General features: G+C 42.9%; 1 protein-coding gene across 1 annotated transcript; it reads left to right on the forward strand.

Moving 5' to 3' along the window:
• Positions 1-1,246: 1,246 nt before the first annotated feature.
• Positions 1,247-6,296, forward strand: LOC115350947 (keratin, type II cytoskeletal-like). The gene is made up of 9 exons (XM_030037106.1): positions 1,247-1,801; positions 2,456-2,667; positions 2,870-2,930; positions 3,360-3,455; positions 3,767-3,931; positions 4,339-4,464; positions 5,169-5,389; positions 5,520-5,548; positions 5,672-6,296. The coding sequence occupies exons 1-9, from the start codon at positions 1,247-1,249 to the stop codon at positions 6,097-6,099; spliced, it is 1,893 nt and encodes a 630-aa protein (XP_029892966.1). The 3' UTR covers positions 6,100-6,296.
• The last annotated feature ends 5,425 nt before the right edge of the window (positions 6,297-11,721 follow it).

Consider the following 11,721-nt stretch of genomic DNA (forward strand, 5'->3'; position numbering starts at 1 on the left):
GTATGGCATAATAGCAGGGGAAAACCATTTCTTTTAAATCATCTGAAATGAAACCCTTCACCTTTCTGTTTTGAAAGAGACTTTGGCAAGAAGCCGCAAGGACAGAGATGTAATCTTGGCTCCACCTCTGAGGTATTGTGAGGCTCTCAGCAAATATATTAAACTTATCAGCCTTTTCTTCCCCATCTGTCAAGCAATTCTAATAAATCTTTTTTATTTGCCTTGAGGTATTCCAAGGGTTTTAATTACAAACTCAAATATAAAGGATAGTAACAGAGAGTAACCATACAGCAGCTGTATTAATAAGGTATTTTCGCAGGATACTGGTTGCTGGTGCATTCATAATCTGCCCACCAAGGCCAAGCCTACTGCAGTTTCCAATTAAATGATTAACAAGCATCCAGCTAACAGCCTTGTGGCTGAGCTTCCTATTTTCTAAGCTATTTATTGTCTTCTCCACACGAGCGTCATTTTTCAATGTGTTCTATACAACCAAAGCCGAAAACTTAACAAGATGATACTGATACAGTAATTTATTCCTCTAAAAGTTGAGCATGCAAGTCTGAGCTGGTCATTTTAGACTTTCTTGGACTCAGTGAAGAAGACAAAGGCTCTTTGGAGAGCAATCTCTCAGACGTGCCTGTCTCTCAGCAGACCTAGCATCAAAAGTTAGAAGAGATAGGTCCTGCTCAGTCAGTTATGGTCTTTAACAGGGGATGGTGTGTGGAGGGCTATTTATAAAAAAGAAGTATTTTGCACTCTTGTACCACCACAAGGAAATTTGTGTGTCTGGCCCACACTATGGTTCCCAGCTTCCAAGTACCGGGCTGCCTTTGGCTGTGCCTCATGGACTTATACCACCCTTTGTGAAGGGAGTGACTACAAAAAGAACAGATACTGCAAAAATCACTTATAATTTGCTGTTCAACAGAACATTCCTTTACAGATTGTCCTTGACAGAGGGAGATACTCTTAAGGCCATTTGCTAAACTGTAATTCATGTAAGGAAGGAGGACAAACTAAAACAAAAGAAGAATCCTTACAAAACCCAGCCCAAGGGATCCTCCAAGCTCTATATGCAAACAAAGCAATTTAAAAACAGTAAAATTCCATAGGATTTCACAAATGTTCCGTGTTATGCATTGTTTTGCATATTTAAACCTACCTATTTAAACCTTGCCAGCTAAGGCAAACCCCAAGAAAACCCCAAATTATTCATCTGCATCAACCAAGCCCCACTTCTGAGATGTGTATAAAGGAGGCACCCAGGGCTGTTGGAGGAGAGGGGCCCGTTTTTGACTTGCATGCTCTGCTGTCCTCCAGCATCCTCTCCTCCATCACGTCTGCCAGCATGAGCCAGCAGCTGTCAGCTGGAAGGTCTTTTCATGGAAGAAAGTTCTTCTCATCATCTTCTGCTGCGAGTGGCATGAGCCAGTGCCGAAGCAGTGTTTTCCCCTCTGCTGTGCTATTTGGAAGAACTTATGAAGCCTGGAGACACAGCATCCAAAGCCTCCAAAACACAGATAGGTGCAAATGGATTTCTTCTGACCGAAGCCTCGCACAGAGGGTCTGTGGAGGCTGGAGGTGCAGGGGCATCCATGCCAACAGTGAAGGTGGGAGTCACAGGTTAGGCTTCCACAGCAGGAGCTGCAAAAGTGAAGGTATTTGTGAAGTGCACGTCAGTGAAAGCCTGCTGCAGCCTCTTGATGTGAAGATCGACCCTGAAATCCAGCACATCCAAAAGCAGGACAGAGAGCAGATGAAGATCCTCAATAACCAGTTTGCCTCTTTGATTGACAAGGTGAGAGTTGAGACAAGACTTAAAGGAATGATGAGGTTTAAGTGTGAAGGAAACCTTTTTGTGCTCAGGTCTTCGATTCCTCTCCTCTCATCCTATTACATGAGCTGTATGCTGGTTTTAGCATGTGTGACTCCAGTACTATGAGCTGCAAATGCAGATCTAGCTGATAATGTTATTTTAATCTGGTTTATGTGCTTATGTGCTTTGATAAGCTGCATCTGTTTTTATTATTCATAGTGAAAGGGAGCTGTTCCTCCAAGGTATCTTACTGAGCTTCTGCACTGTTGACTTCTCTCTGTGCAGCTAGACTTTGTAAAGTTGCATTGTCTCCTATCGGTAAACGTGGTTTCCACTATCAGCCATTTGATATGCAGATTTATTTGAATATTCCATGGTTTCTGTAGCTGCCACAAAGGCTGTACTGTCTAGGGCTTACTTGGAGAATGGGAGAGCAGCATGCCTAGTTTGCTCTAGGATTATAGGATTAGGAAGACTGCAATGCCCCCCTTTTGTCCTCTCATCCCCTTCAAACCACAATGAACCCCTGAAGCATTGACTCAGAAGATGCCTTGGCCCCCCCCCCCATTCCTTTGGTCCCCATACAATACAGCTAAGCATGTGCCTGAAGAAGGTGGCTTTGCTTTCTGAATGCAGGTACAGCATCTGGAGCAACAGAACAGGGTGCTGGCCACCAAATGGGACCTACTGCAAAAGCAGGTTCTGCCATCCCAGAAGAACACCAAGCATGTCTTCGACAACTTCATTTGCAGCCTGCAGAGGTGGCTGGACTCACTGCTGCGCGAGCAGGGGCAGATGGAACCTGAGCTGAATGACACAGAGAAGCTCGTTGAAGAGTTCAGGTGCAAGTGAGTGAGCAGAAACCATCCACAGGGCAGTGAGCTCAAACAGCTTGTCTAATGGGACTTGAATTTTTGTCTGTATTGATAGACTTCTCTCTGAGGTCCAGAAAGCTGAGATCCAAAAGCACCCTGACCCCTAAACACTCAGACAAACAAGGTCTCTGGTCTCAGAATGACCCAGTAACCAGTCTTTTCTCTTCTGCAACAGATACAAGCAGGAAGTGAGCAGACACACGGCTGCTGAGAACGAGTTTGTGTTATTGAAGAAGGTAAGGAATTAGTATGAATGGAAGGGTTGGATGCAGAGATCCAAGGACTTTCCTCTGATCTGCTCCTTGCAAAGCAAGGGTCAGGTCTTGAGAATGTTAAAAGTCATTGGACAAGTATGGATACAGAAAAACATGTCACAGAGTATTGCCAGAGAGCATTACACCTCTGCCCTTTAGCACAGAAAGGACATTTCATTCTAAACTGACAGCTTTCTAGTCCTAATGCCCAAGTCATGATGTCTTTCAAGCAAGAACTCAGCAATATTGTATATGCTTTTGGGACCTCTCAGCTGTTGCTGTTCAGGGGAAATCTGAGCTTCCCAATGACTTTTCCTAAACAAAATTTCCTACCCTAAAAATATAATTACATTGCCTTAGGTCTCTGTGTAGGTACCATTTTGACTTCTAACTGTCTGGAAACTCTTTTAGGATGTGGACTGTGTCTATCTGGCCAAGGCAGAGCTGGAAGCAAAGGTGGAAACCCTAAAGCAGGAGATAGAGTTCCTGAAATGTGTTTCTGCTCAGGTATGGATGCTCCTGTCCCAACCTTGCTTGATGGCAGCTATTCCTACCAGCTGCTTCTTGACTTAGGCCTGATTAAGCCAATCCATCTGGCTCTCTTTGGGAGGCAATAAGAATCCCAGATAAGGAAGATTTTGTGATCTCGAAAACCCCAAACCCTCAAGCTGCATGTGTGACCAAATCTAGTCTCCAATCCTGGGCTGTGGCTCAGGTCAGACTCTTAGTGGTGGTGTTACTTCCACTGGAGTGTGAGATAAGAAATCCAGGGACAGAGACATACTGACACCTTACTGCCACTAACACATGGCTTCTAGGAAATCGCTGAGCTGGAGAGAAGTCCCTGTGACACCTCTGCCATTGTGAAAATGGACAACAGCCGAGGCCTGGACATGCAGGGCATCCTCAGGAGTGCTGAGTGTTGTTATGAGGACATAGCTCAGAAAAGCAAAGCAGTGTTGGATGTGCTGTACAGAACTAGGGTAAGTTGTAGCATCCAGTGACATATCCTTAATTCTCTCACTGTCAAAAGTAGTAGTGCAAAGGTGGTGATTTTTTCTTTCTGTCTTCACTGTATAACTTCTGGACCTAATTGTCCATTCTGCTAAAATCTGTAAGTCTCAAAGTCAGGAGAACATCCCCAGACCAGATACAATGCAATGGGACAAGACTCAGTCATGCTGGGAAGGCTGTAGGTGGGAGGTTGTAGGTGAGTTGAGCAGTGAAAACTACAGGAGGAAAGCTCCATTTGCTGCTCAAAGTCTCAGGAGCTGCAAAGTCATGAGACTTTTCTAAACCTAGTTTAATTCACTCTGGAAAGAGAAGCAAGGCTTCTATACTAGGTACACTACCAGCATTAATTGCCAGGTCTCTCTTTTCTTACTATCAGTTCCAAGAGCTGGAGGAGGCAAAGGGGAGAGATTGCAATGAACTGAAGTCCCACCAGCAAGAGATTGAAGAGCTGAGTTTTGTGATCCAGAGAAGGCAGTGTGACCTTGAAAATGTGAAGAAGCAGGTATGATGGATCATATTTACTCACTGGATCCTAGGTGTAAGATTCCAAGTCACGTTTTCTACATCTCTGTGGCATTTCTTTCATCTTTATAAGAAGCATTGCCTCACACTGCTTCCATTGGTCTAGAGAAGATCCTACCAGCGCTGAGTGGGGAATAAGGATTATCTGCTGGCCTATTTACTGTTGGATCATTTTGATTATTGCAAAGAACTAATTGCAGGAAATTAGATCATTGGATTAGCTACAGCCACTCGGAAAATTGCTAAAATTGCTCCAGCAAGAATTCTGGCAGGAGGCAATGCTTCTGACACAGGTTCAAAGCATCCAATAAGTAGGGTAGAATTATGACTCACCAGTAATTCAGCACCCATAGAAACTGGTATAATTTTCAGACCATCTAATTCATTATATAGTTTATAACGGGAAGTAATGGAAAACCTTAATTATTAGTTCCAATTAGAACAAGGTATTGGTATCCTTGAAACAAGACTTAAACATAGTCTGGCAGTACAGGGACATGTCCAGCCTTTCTGTAGTACTTCAGAATTGATATTTGATTTTGGAAACATTTGGCTTTCCTAAAAAGAACCCCAATACTTCCCAATTTTAGACTCTCAAAAAAAAGTGAGAATTTCTCTTTCAAGGATAAGGATGGCAAGAAAGAGGGCAGGGAAAGTAACGACTTCTTGTGTCTCCCCTGACAGGTGTCCTCTCTGCAAACATCAGTTTGTGAGACTGAGCAGCGCAGGGACTGTGCCCTCAAACACATCCAGGAGAAGCACGTTGAGCTGCAGGATGCCCTCCAGAAGGCCAAGGATGAGTTGGATTTCATGCTGCGGGATTACCAGGAGCTGCTGAATGTCAAGCTGGCCCTGGATATCAAGATAGCAACATATAAGACCCTACTGGAGGCTGAAGAGAGCAGGTGGGTACCACTACAACCATGTATGGGCAGCGTTCAGTCCTTGGGACTCTTTGGCAGAGACAAGGAGGCTGGAAAATGCTAGAAATGCTAGGTATGTGAAGGATAACCTTGTGACCTTCTTCTCCTTCAGGATACGCCTTGGGAGCCCTGTGAAAGTGTGTAAGTAAGCTCCAGGTTTTCTGTTTTCCTTACAACATTAAACAGTCTAGTTCTGGTTTGCAGGGGGAGGAGGAAGGCTGAATCCTGCCCATGAGTGATTCCACCTGTGTTTTCCCATGACAGTGATCACCACCCCTTGCAACAACATCTCTGGCTGCGAAGCCAACCTGGGATGTGGATCTGGTAGACAGGCCAGAAGATGCAAGTCCTCCTGTAGTGCTGGTAGAGCATCCCTACCCAAAGATGCTAGTGCCTGCCACAGAGGATTCACTTCCAGAAGCGTTGCCAGCTCTGTAGGCAAGCAGTATATCTCTGGTGGTCCCAGCTGCATCCCTAGGAGTGAAGAATTTAGGGCCAGAGGTGGGGGCCATTCGTGCCAGAGCTCAGCCCCTCTGGGCACTGGTGGACTGTGCAGTAGGACTGCAGGGAGCTGTGGAGAGAGCTGCAGAGCTGCAAAGAGCATGGGAAACTCAGCTCACCCACAAGGGATGTGTTGGCCAGGGGTGAGGATTTCAGCTGGACCTCCATGCCCCAGGGCCACCCGGATCTAAAGTTCAGCTGTGAGAGTCAGGACAACCAGGACGTAAGACCTAAAGTAGAAAAATGAAAGCCTTGCTCTACTTTCAGTGGTTAAAATGTCCTCAACTCCACCTTACGCACAAGGAAGAGGCATCCTGGCTACAAGAACATTGTAGCCTCATGAAACCACATCAGAGAAACTCCACTGGGATCACATTAAAAAAGGGACACTTAAAGCATCTTCCTTTTGATTTCTGCTGTTTCTTTAAAGGTCTGGGGGTTGTGTTGGGGCACTTATCTTATTATCACTCAGTTTCTGCTTCCTACCAGCCTTCTTTTTTTTCCTGATTAAGCCTTTGCTATGTATGAAACAAGTTGTGACATTTAATTTAGAATCCTTTCCCTAGAGTGCTCTGGGAAGTGTTTCTGGAAATGAGCTCTCTAGGACTCACCATTTCATCAAAGTCTGTCTGACGTAATTTTAGGCAAGTCAGTGGAGTTGTAGTGCTGAGACACACAGGGTCATGGAGAGGAGGGCCACGACTCCAGTGATGTTCTTTGTTCGCTGACTTGGAGCAGTTTGGTCATCCATATGCAGGCAGGCAAGTCATAAAGGAAATCTCAATTAAAAAAACACATTTCACCTTCTGTAGTCAGCAAAGAGTAATTACATCACTTGTGCTCCTATTAGCTTCCTTGCTTAGTGTCCTGATGTTTGCATAAATTACTGCACCCTCACTTCTATCTTGATGACTCAAGAGCTTTAAACTTTTTCTCTTTTTCCAATAAATCTCATGGAGAACAAACGTGTTGCCACTTGGGTTTTAGTGTTTGCAAGAATACAGAAATGCCCCATTCCTAAATTGGTCAAGACGTATCTGCTCATTAGAAGCCTTAACAATTAAGCAGAAGTGGCAGGGCTGCCCAGAGATTGTCATGTAGATCCAGTCTTTGGTTGGTGTAAATTATGGAAGCCTTTTAAAATCAGCTTATTTATGCTGATTTGCACCAAATTGGGCTCCTACCCAATGCTATTCAATGGCTGTTCTAAGATTCATAGAGAAGTCATCTCAGTCTCTTTGCATTTTTATAGCTTGTCTACCACAGAGGTGTGACGACAAAACACATTTTATACCTCTTCAAAATCTGCTGCAATAGGGTCATTATAGGGAAAAAACTCAGGAATGTGCTTGGTTGCTTTTTTTCAACATCATTTTAGAAATCCTACAACAACCAGTTTAGCATTTCAAAACAGATCAAAGGGAGATATTTTATTGTACATTCAAGCAGATTAAAAAAAGAAGCCAACAAATTAGTAACATAAATCAGCCACCAAGGACTAAAGTGTTTTGCGATTAAACTGATGAAAGCCAATGAGCAGAACAAAGAAATGAAACATATAGAGGCAAGTTGGACAGATACATGTTTTACAAAAGGGACAATCCAGAGGGAAGGTCTTTCCTATCTGATGAAATAATCGTGATTCAGAATTGGAAGACCTTTTCTCTCCCCCCATAATTCTCATGTGATAGGAAGATATTTCCCAATCAAATGAGAGGAGCAAAAAAGAAAACAGGCACAATCCTCAATGAAGAAAACCACAAGAAAGATTTGAGAAGAAAAGAACAATCGAGCAGCCATAAATATTCATCAAAAGGGGTTTAAGTATCTCATAAAGGTTATGGTGTTCCCATTGAAAATAGATGATCCTGTCACTTTTTACGCAACAGAAGAATAAGTCAGGGAAATGATGTAGAATTAGGGTTGCTTTCTCGCTCCCAAAATCCCCCTCCCCCCCATTTCAAGATCTGATAAGTTAATTTAGCAAGTACTTTACTTTAAACCTGTGACCAGCCTCTCTGAACATCACTGCTTCATGAATCAGCCAGGCATTTAATCAGAAATTCAGCAGTACATCACAAAGCTGCACAAATCAAATAAAACATGGGCTTGGGCACTAAGGCTTTAGCGTAACAAAAGGAAGAGCTTATCTTCTGCTGGCTGAATATGCTTCCCAGGAGGACCTGACCCACCTTCCATGGGCAATTCCTTACTTCTGTATGGCTCAGAGAACATCCGCCACCCAAGAAAACAGCTTCAGCTGGAAGGGATAAGAGCTCCTGTAGATTTATAGGGAAGTTGCTGTAACCTAATAACAGCTGCAATATTTTTTTTTCCTTTTCTAATCTTTTTACTTTAACAGGCAGTGTGATGCCATCCCATTCAGGGGCCTGGATTCCCATACATCCCACATTCATTTCCACTGTGCAGTTCTGTGGGAGGAAGACATCAACATGAAAAAGATCAAAACAATCCTTTGCTTTGTTGCAAGCCTCAGCTTTACAGGTGCTAATCACTGCACAGAGATATGATATATGCATACATCAGGAACTGAGCAAATCTAGAGAGCGTGTGATGTTGTGTACACTCATTAAGACTTCAAAGGTGCTAAAGAAATTTGGCGCCCAAAGGGTGGGACTAATTTCACCTAACTTTAACCATCCAGAAATGGGGCGCCTGGTCTAGTTGTCTGGTTGTCTAGACTGCCTCTGGTAGTCAATAAGAATAGAGGTAAGTACCTCCAGAGGTGGATTCCTCCCACCTGTCTTAGCTGCCTATTTTAGGATGCAATGAATCACCGTCTGGAGATGCCTATCTCTTTCCATTAGCCATAGAGGGAGTCTCAAAGATGAAATTAGAATACAAGCCTAGTTTGATGGCTGAAGGAGGGAAGAAGGTGCACCCTGGCCCAATGTTTGATGAATTTTATGAGGAACACCCTTTGAAAATCCCAGCCTCGTCTTCTAACATAGAGCAGATGTAGGCTAATGAGAAGAAAAAATACATTACCAGATTGAATTGCTTTGGACAACTTTGGCTTTAGGATACAAGGCAATGAGGCTGCATTAATCAAATCAATTCTTTAACATCTCATGAATATCGTGAACAAGAGTCTATACAGTCCAGGAAACCATGTGTATAAAAATACATGTTACGACCCAATCTTACATCCATCAAATGTTGTTAGCATAGATAGGTTATTGCCATTGTCGTATCTGAATGCAATGAGTTTTCTATGGCTGTGGATAATTACAGAGATGGAGCATGGCTCTTTGAGACTATCGCATAAAACATATTTTAAGAGCTAGTTCAGATTCATCTCCAGAGGCAAAAAACAAATTAGTGAACTTCACATGTTCTTATAATGAATTCCATTTTCAGCAGCACATTCAGGGAGACGAATGCTGACAAAGGGAGAGATTGCAAGTTGTCAAAATGACTCATCCAACCCCTCATAAAAATATTTTCCTTTTTTGCTTCCTCAGTCCTTCCCCTCCTTTTTTTTTTTTTGAGTAAAAAAGATGCATTTTTTCTTCAGAGTACTCTCCCATTTCCCATGTCCATACTCACAATAACAAATTGTCAATTCTTGAGGTCTTATGTACCAACAGGCAAAACACTTGTTGTTCCTTGGAAAGACCTAAAAGACATTAAGTGAACCTTCTGCATTGCTGCCTTCTCACTGGGATTCAGGAGCAGCAACAGGGATTTGGCTAACACAGAAATTTTACCCAATACTGGGCAACTTATGCCCAAAAATCTCTTACCTATCAGGAAATCGGTCACTCTGGTGAGGTGTTTTGGAACTGGGGCTGCTGCAGCACAGTTGGTTCACAGACGTTTAATTGAAGTCTGTGCTACGTTCCAGGTGTCTCCCACAGAGCTGACGTGTATAATGGGGTGCAGAAAGGGAGCAGTGGCACACCAGCCTTCAGTCTGAATTCTGGTCCAGGATGCAGTTTTCCTATACAGAGCTTGTAACAATTGCCTTTTGTACTCTTGTTTGGATTCAAATATGCATTTCACTTCTGATAAATCTTGTTTTAGAACTTAAAGGATGTGGGAAGTTACAAGCTTTAGCTTGAAGTCTCTAATATTTGTTTTAACTGATATTACCAATTGTGCTGGCAACCCAGTATGAACTGTGAGCCTAAAATACTATAAACAAAGGTGTAATCCAAAAGTCATGCTGTAAATATGTTGAACTATCCCATTTGTATAGAGCAAAAGTATCTGTTTACACAACTAATTTATACCACCAGCCCCTCAAACTCACATAAGTTGCAATTACATGTTCAATTAATAGCCTCATGAATCTCAGTGCTGTAGTCACATCCTATGGTTTCAGTGTGCATGTCTTCTTTTTAAGAACTTGATATTAGAAGGTTTAATGTTTTAAGGGGGTTTAGCCCTGGTTTTATGATTTGCAGTGCCTGATCCTAACTCTTGGAAAATGTTTTTGGAGGGGGTTAATGATAATGAGGGAACACAGCTACTGGGTGTTTCCAGATACCATCACGTTGTACATATAACACGCAGACTTCTCCAGACATCGCTCCCCTTCAGTCAGGAAAGGCTGAGGGCATTTAGTTGTTTGCACTATAATGTCTCTTTTTTCTCCCAAACACTTTACTCTCAAAGAGCTGAAAGAGGCCTATTGTTTTGACTTTCCAAATGTCAGTTTGGAGAAGGCCCTGAGATGGTTGGCAGCTAGGTTCACTCTCTCACCTCCTTGGGGTGGTGATTAGGAGAGAGAGAGATTCATCTTGCCAATGTGAGTCAAAGCCTTCTCTGGTGTCCAGTCTAATCCACTCATTAAGACTTCCTCTGTTGATGGAGAAAGACCAGTGCCTGAAGAGAGTGAATCACTCCAGTTCCCCTAAGCACAGACCCAGGGGCTGTTTCTCTTGGAGGTGTACCTCCATGGAGTGTCAAGGACGTGTCTGGCAGTCACCCAACTTTTAGCTGTCGCTTCTTGAATGAGATGGATCTCACCAGGCTGAAATGTGCTACTGTTCCTTTTTTGTTCCCTGTAGAGACTACCAGAAGATGGATCAGAAAGGTCTCCAACATCCAGCTTGGTAAAGGGTCCAATATAGCGAGGGCCAAAGATTTAACTGTGTTCAAATGGACTTCAGGTTAAGAATTTGCAGCATTACTCAAGTGAAAATGTCGCTGACTGCACAGAACATAAATCTGGTAAGCAAACTGGAATATGCCACATTTCCTGGACGCAACCTGCTCTGTTTTGGTAGTGTTTCATGGTGGTAAAAGAAGGTCAGCATTGCAATGTTTTTGGGGGGCATTTTGAGTCCTTGCAGTTGAATCCAGACCCATAACTCAGTGAATTTGCTGGTGTTTCAGGTACAGAAATGATCCATCCATCACAACACAACTTCCACAGTGTTTTTCCATGGTTGACTTTTTTTTTTTGGTTACTTTTCCGCACCCAAAGATTGTGAAATTACCCCCACAAAGTGCAAGTCTGCAAAACATGCCATCATACACAAAAACCCATGAGACACAAAACCCCAAACGACACACTGCAAACAAATCACAAAGAGTTTCTTCAAAAATGTTTGCTAAACTATAATTAGCGTAAGTTAGGGGAACACTTCAAACCGTAATATATTCTAAGCTAACTTGCAAACAGAGCACTTTTAGATTCCTTTTTATTTCCTCAGTAGTTAGTATTTGCTGGGCTGTTTTGCATTTTGAGGAGCATTTATTGCTGCCAGGCAAACCAAACCCTTAAGCGCTTTAAATTAATGTCCTGATCCTATCAAGGCCAGCTTCTCAAATATATATAAGGG

This window comes from Aquila chrysaetos, chromosome 15 (genome assembly GCF_900496995.4).
Source record: "Aquila chrysaetos chrysaetos chromosome 15, bAquChr1.4, whole genome shotgun sequence".
Lineage (NCBI taxonomy): Eukaryota > Metazoa > Chordata > Aves > Accipitriformes > Accipitridae > Aquila > Aquila chrysaetos.

Excerpts from the sequence above, each read along its gene's own strand:
- LOC115350947 (XM_030037106.1), top strand. The coding sequence starts at position 1,247 with ATGTGTATAAAGGAGGCACCCAGGGCTGTTGGAGGAGAGGGGCCCGTT. Across the intron at positions 3,932-4,338 it reads ATGTGCTGTACAGAACTAGG|TTCCAAGAGCTGGAGGAGGC; the intron begins GTAAGTTGTAGC and ends TCTTACTATCAG. Across the intron at positions 4,465-5,168 it reads TTGAAAATGTGAAGAAGCAG|GTGTCCTCTCTGCAAACATC; the intron begins GTATGATGGATC and ends CTCCCCTGACAG.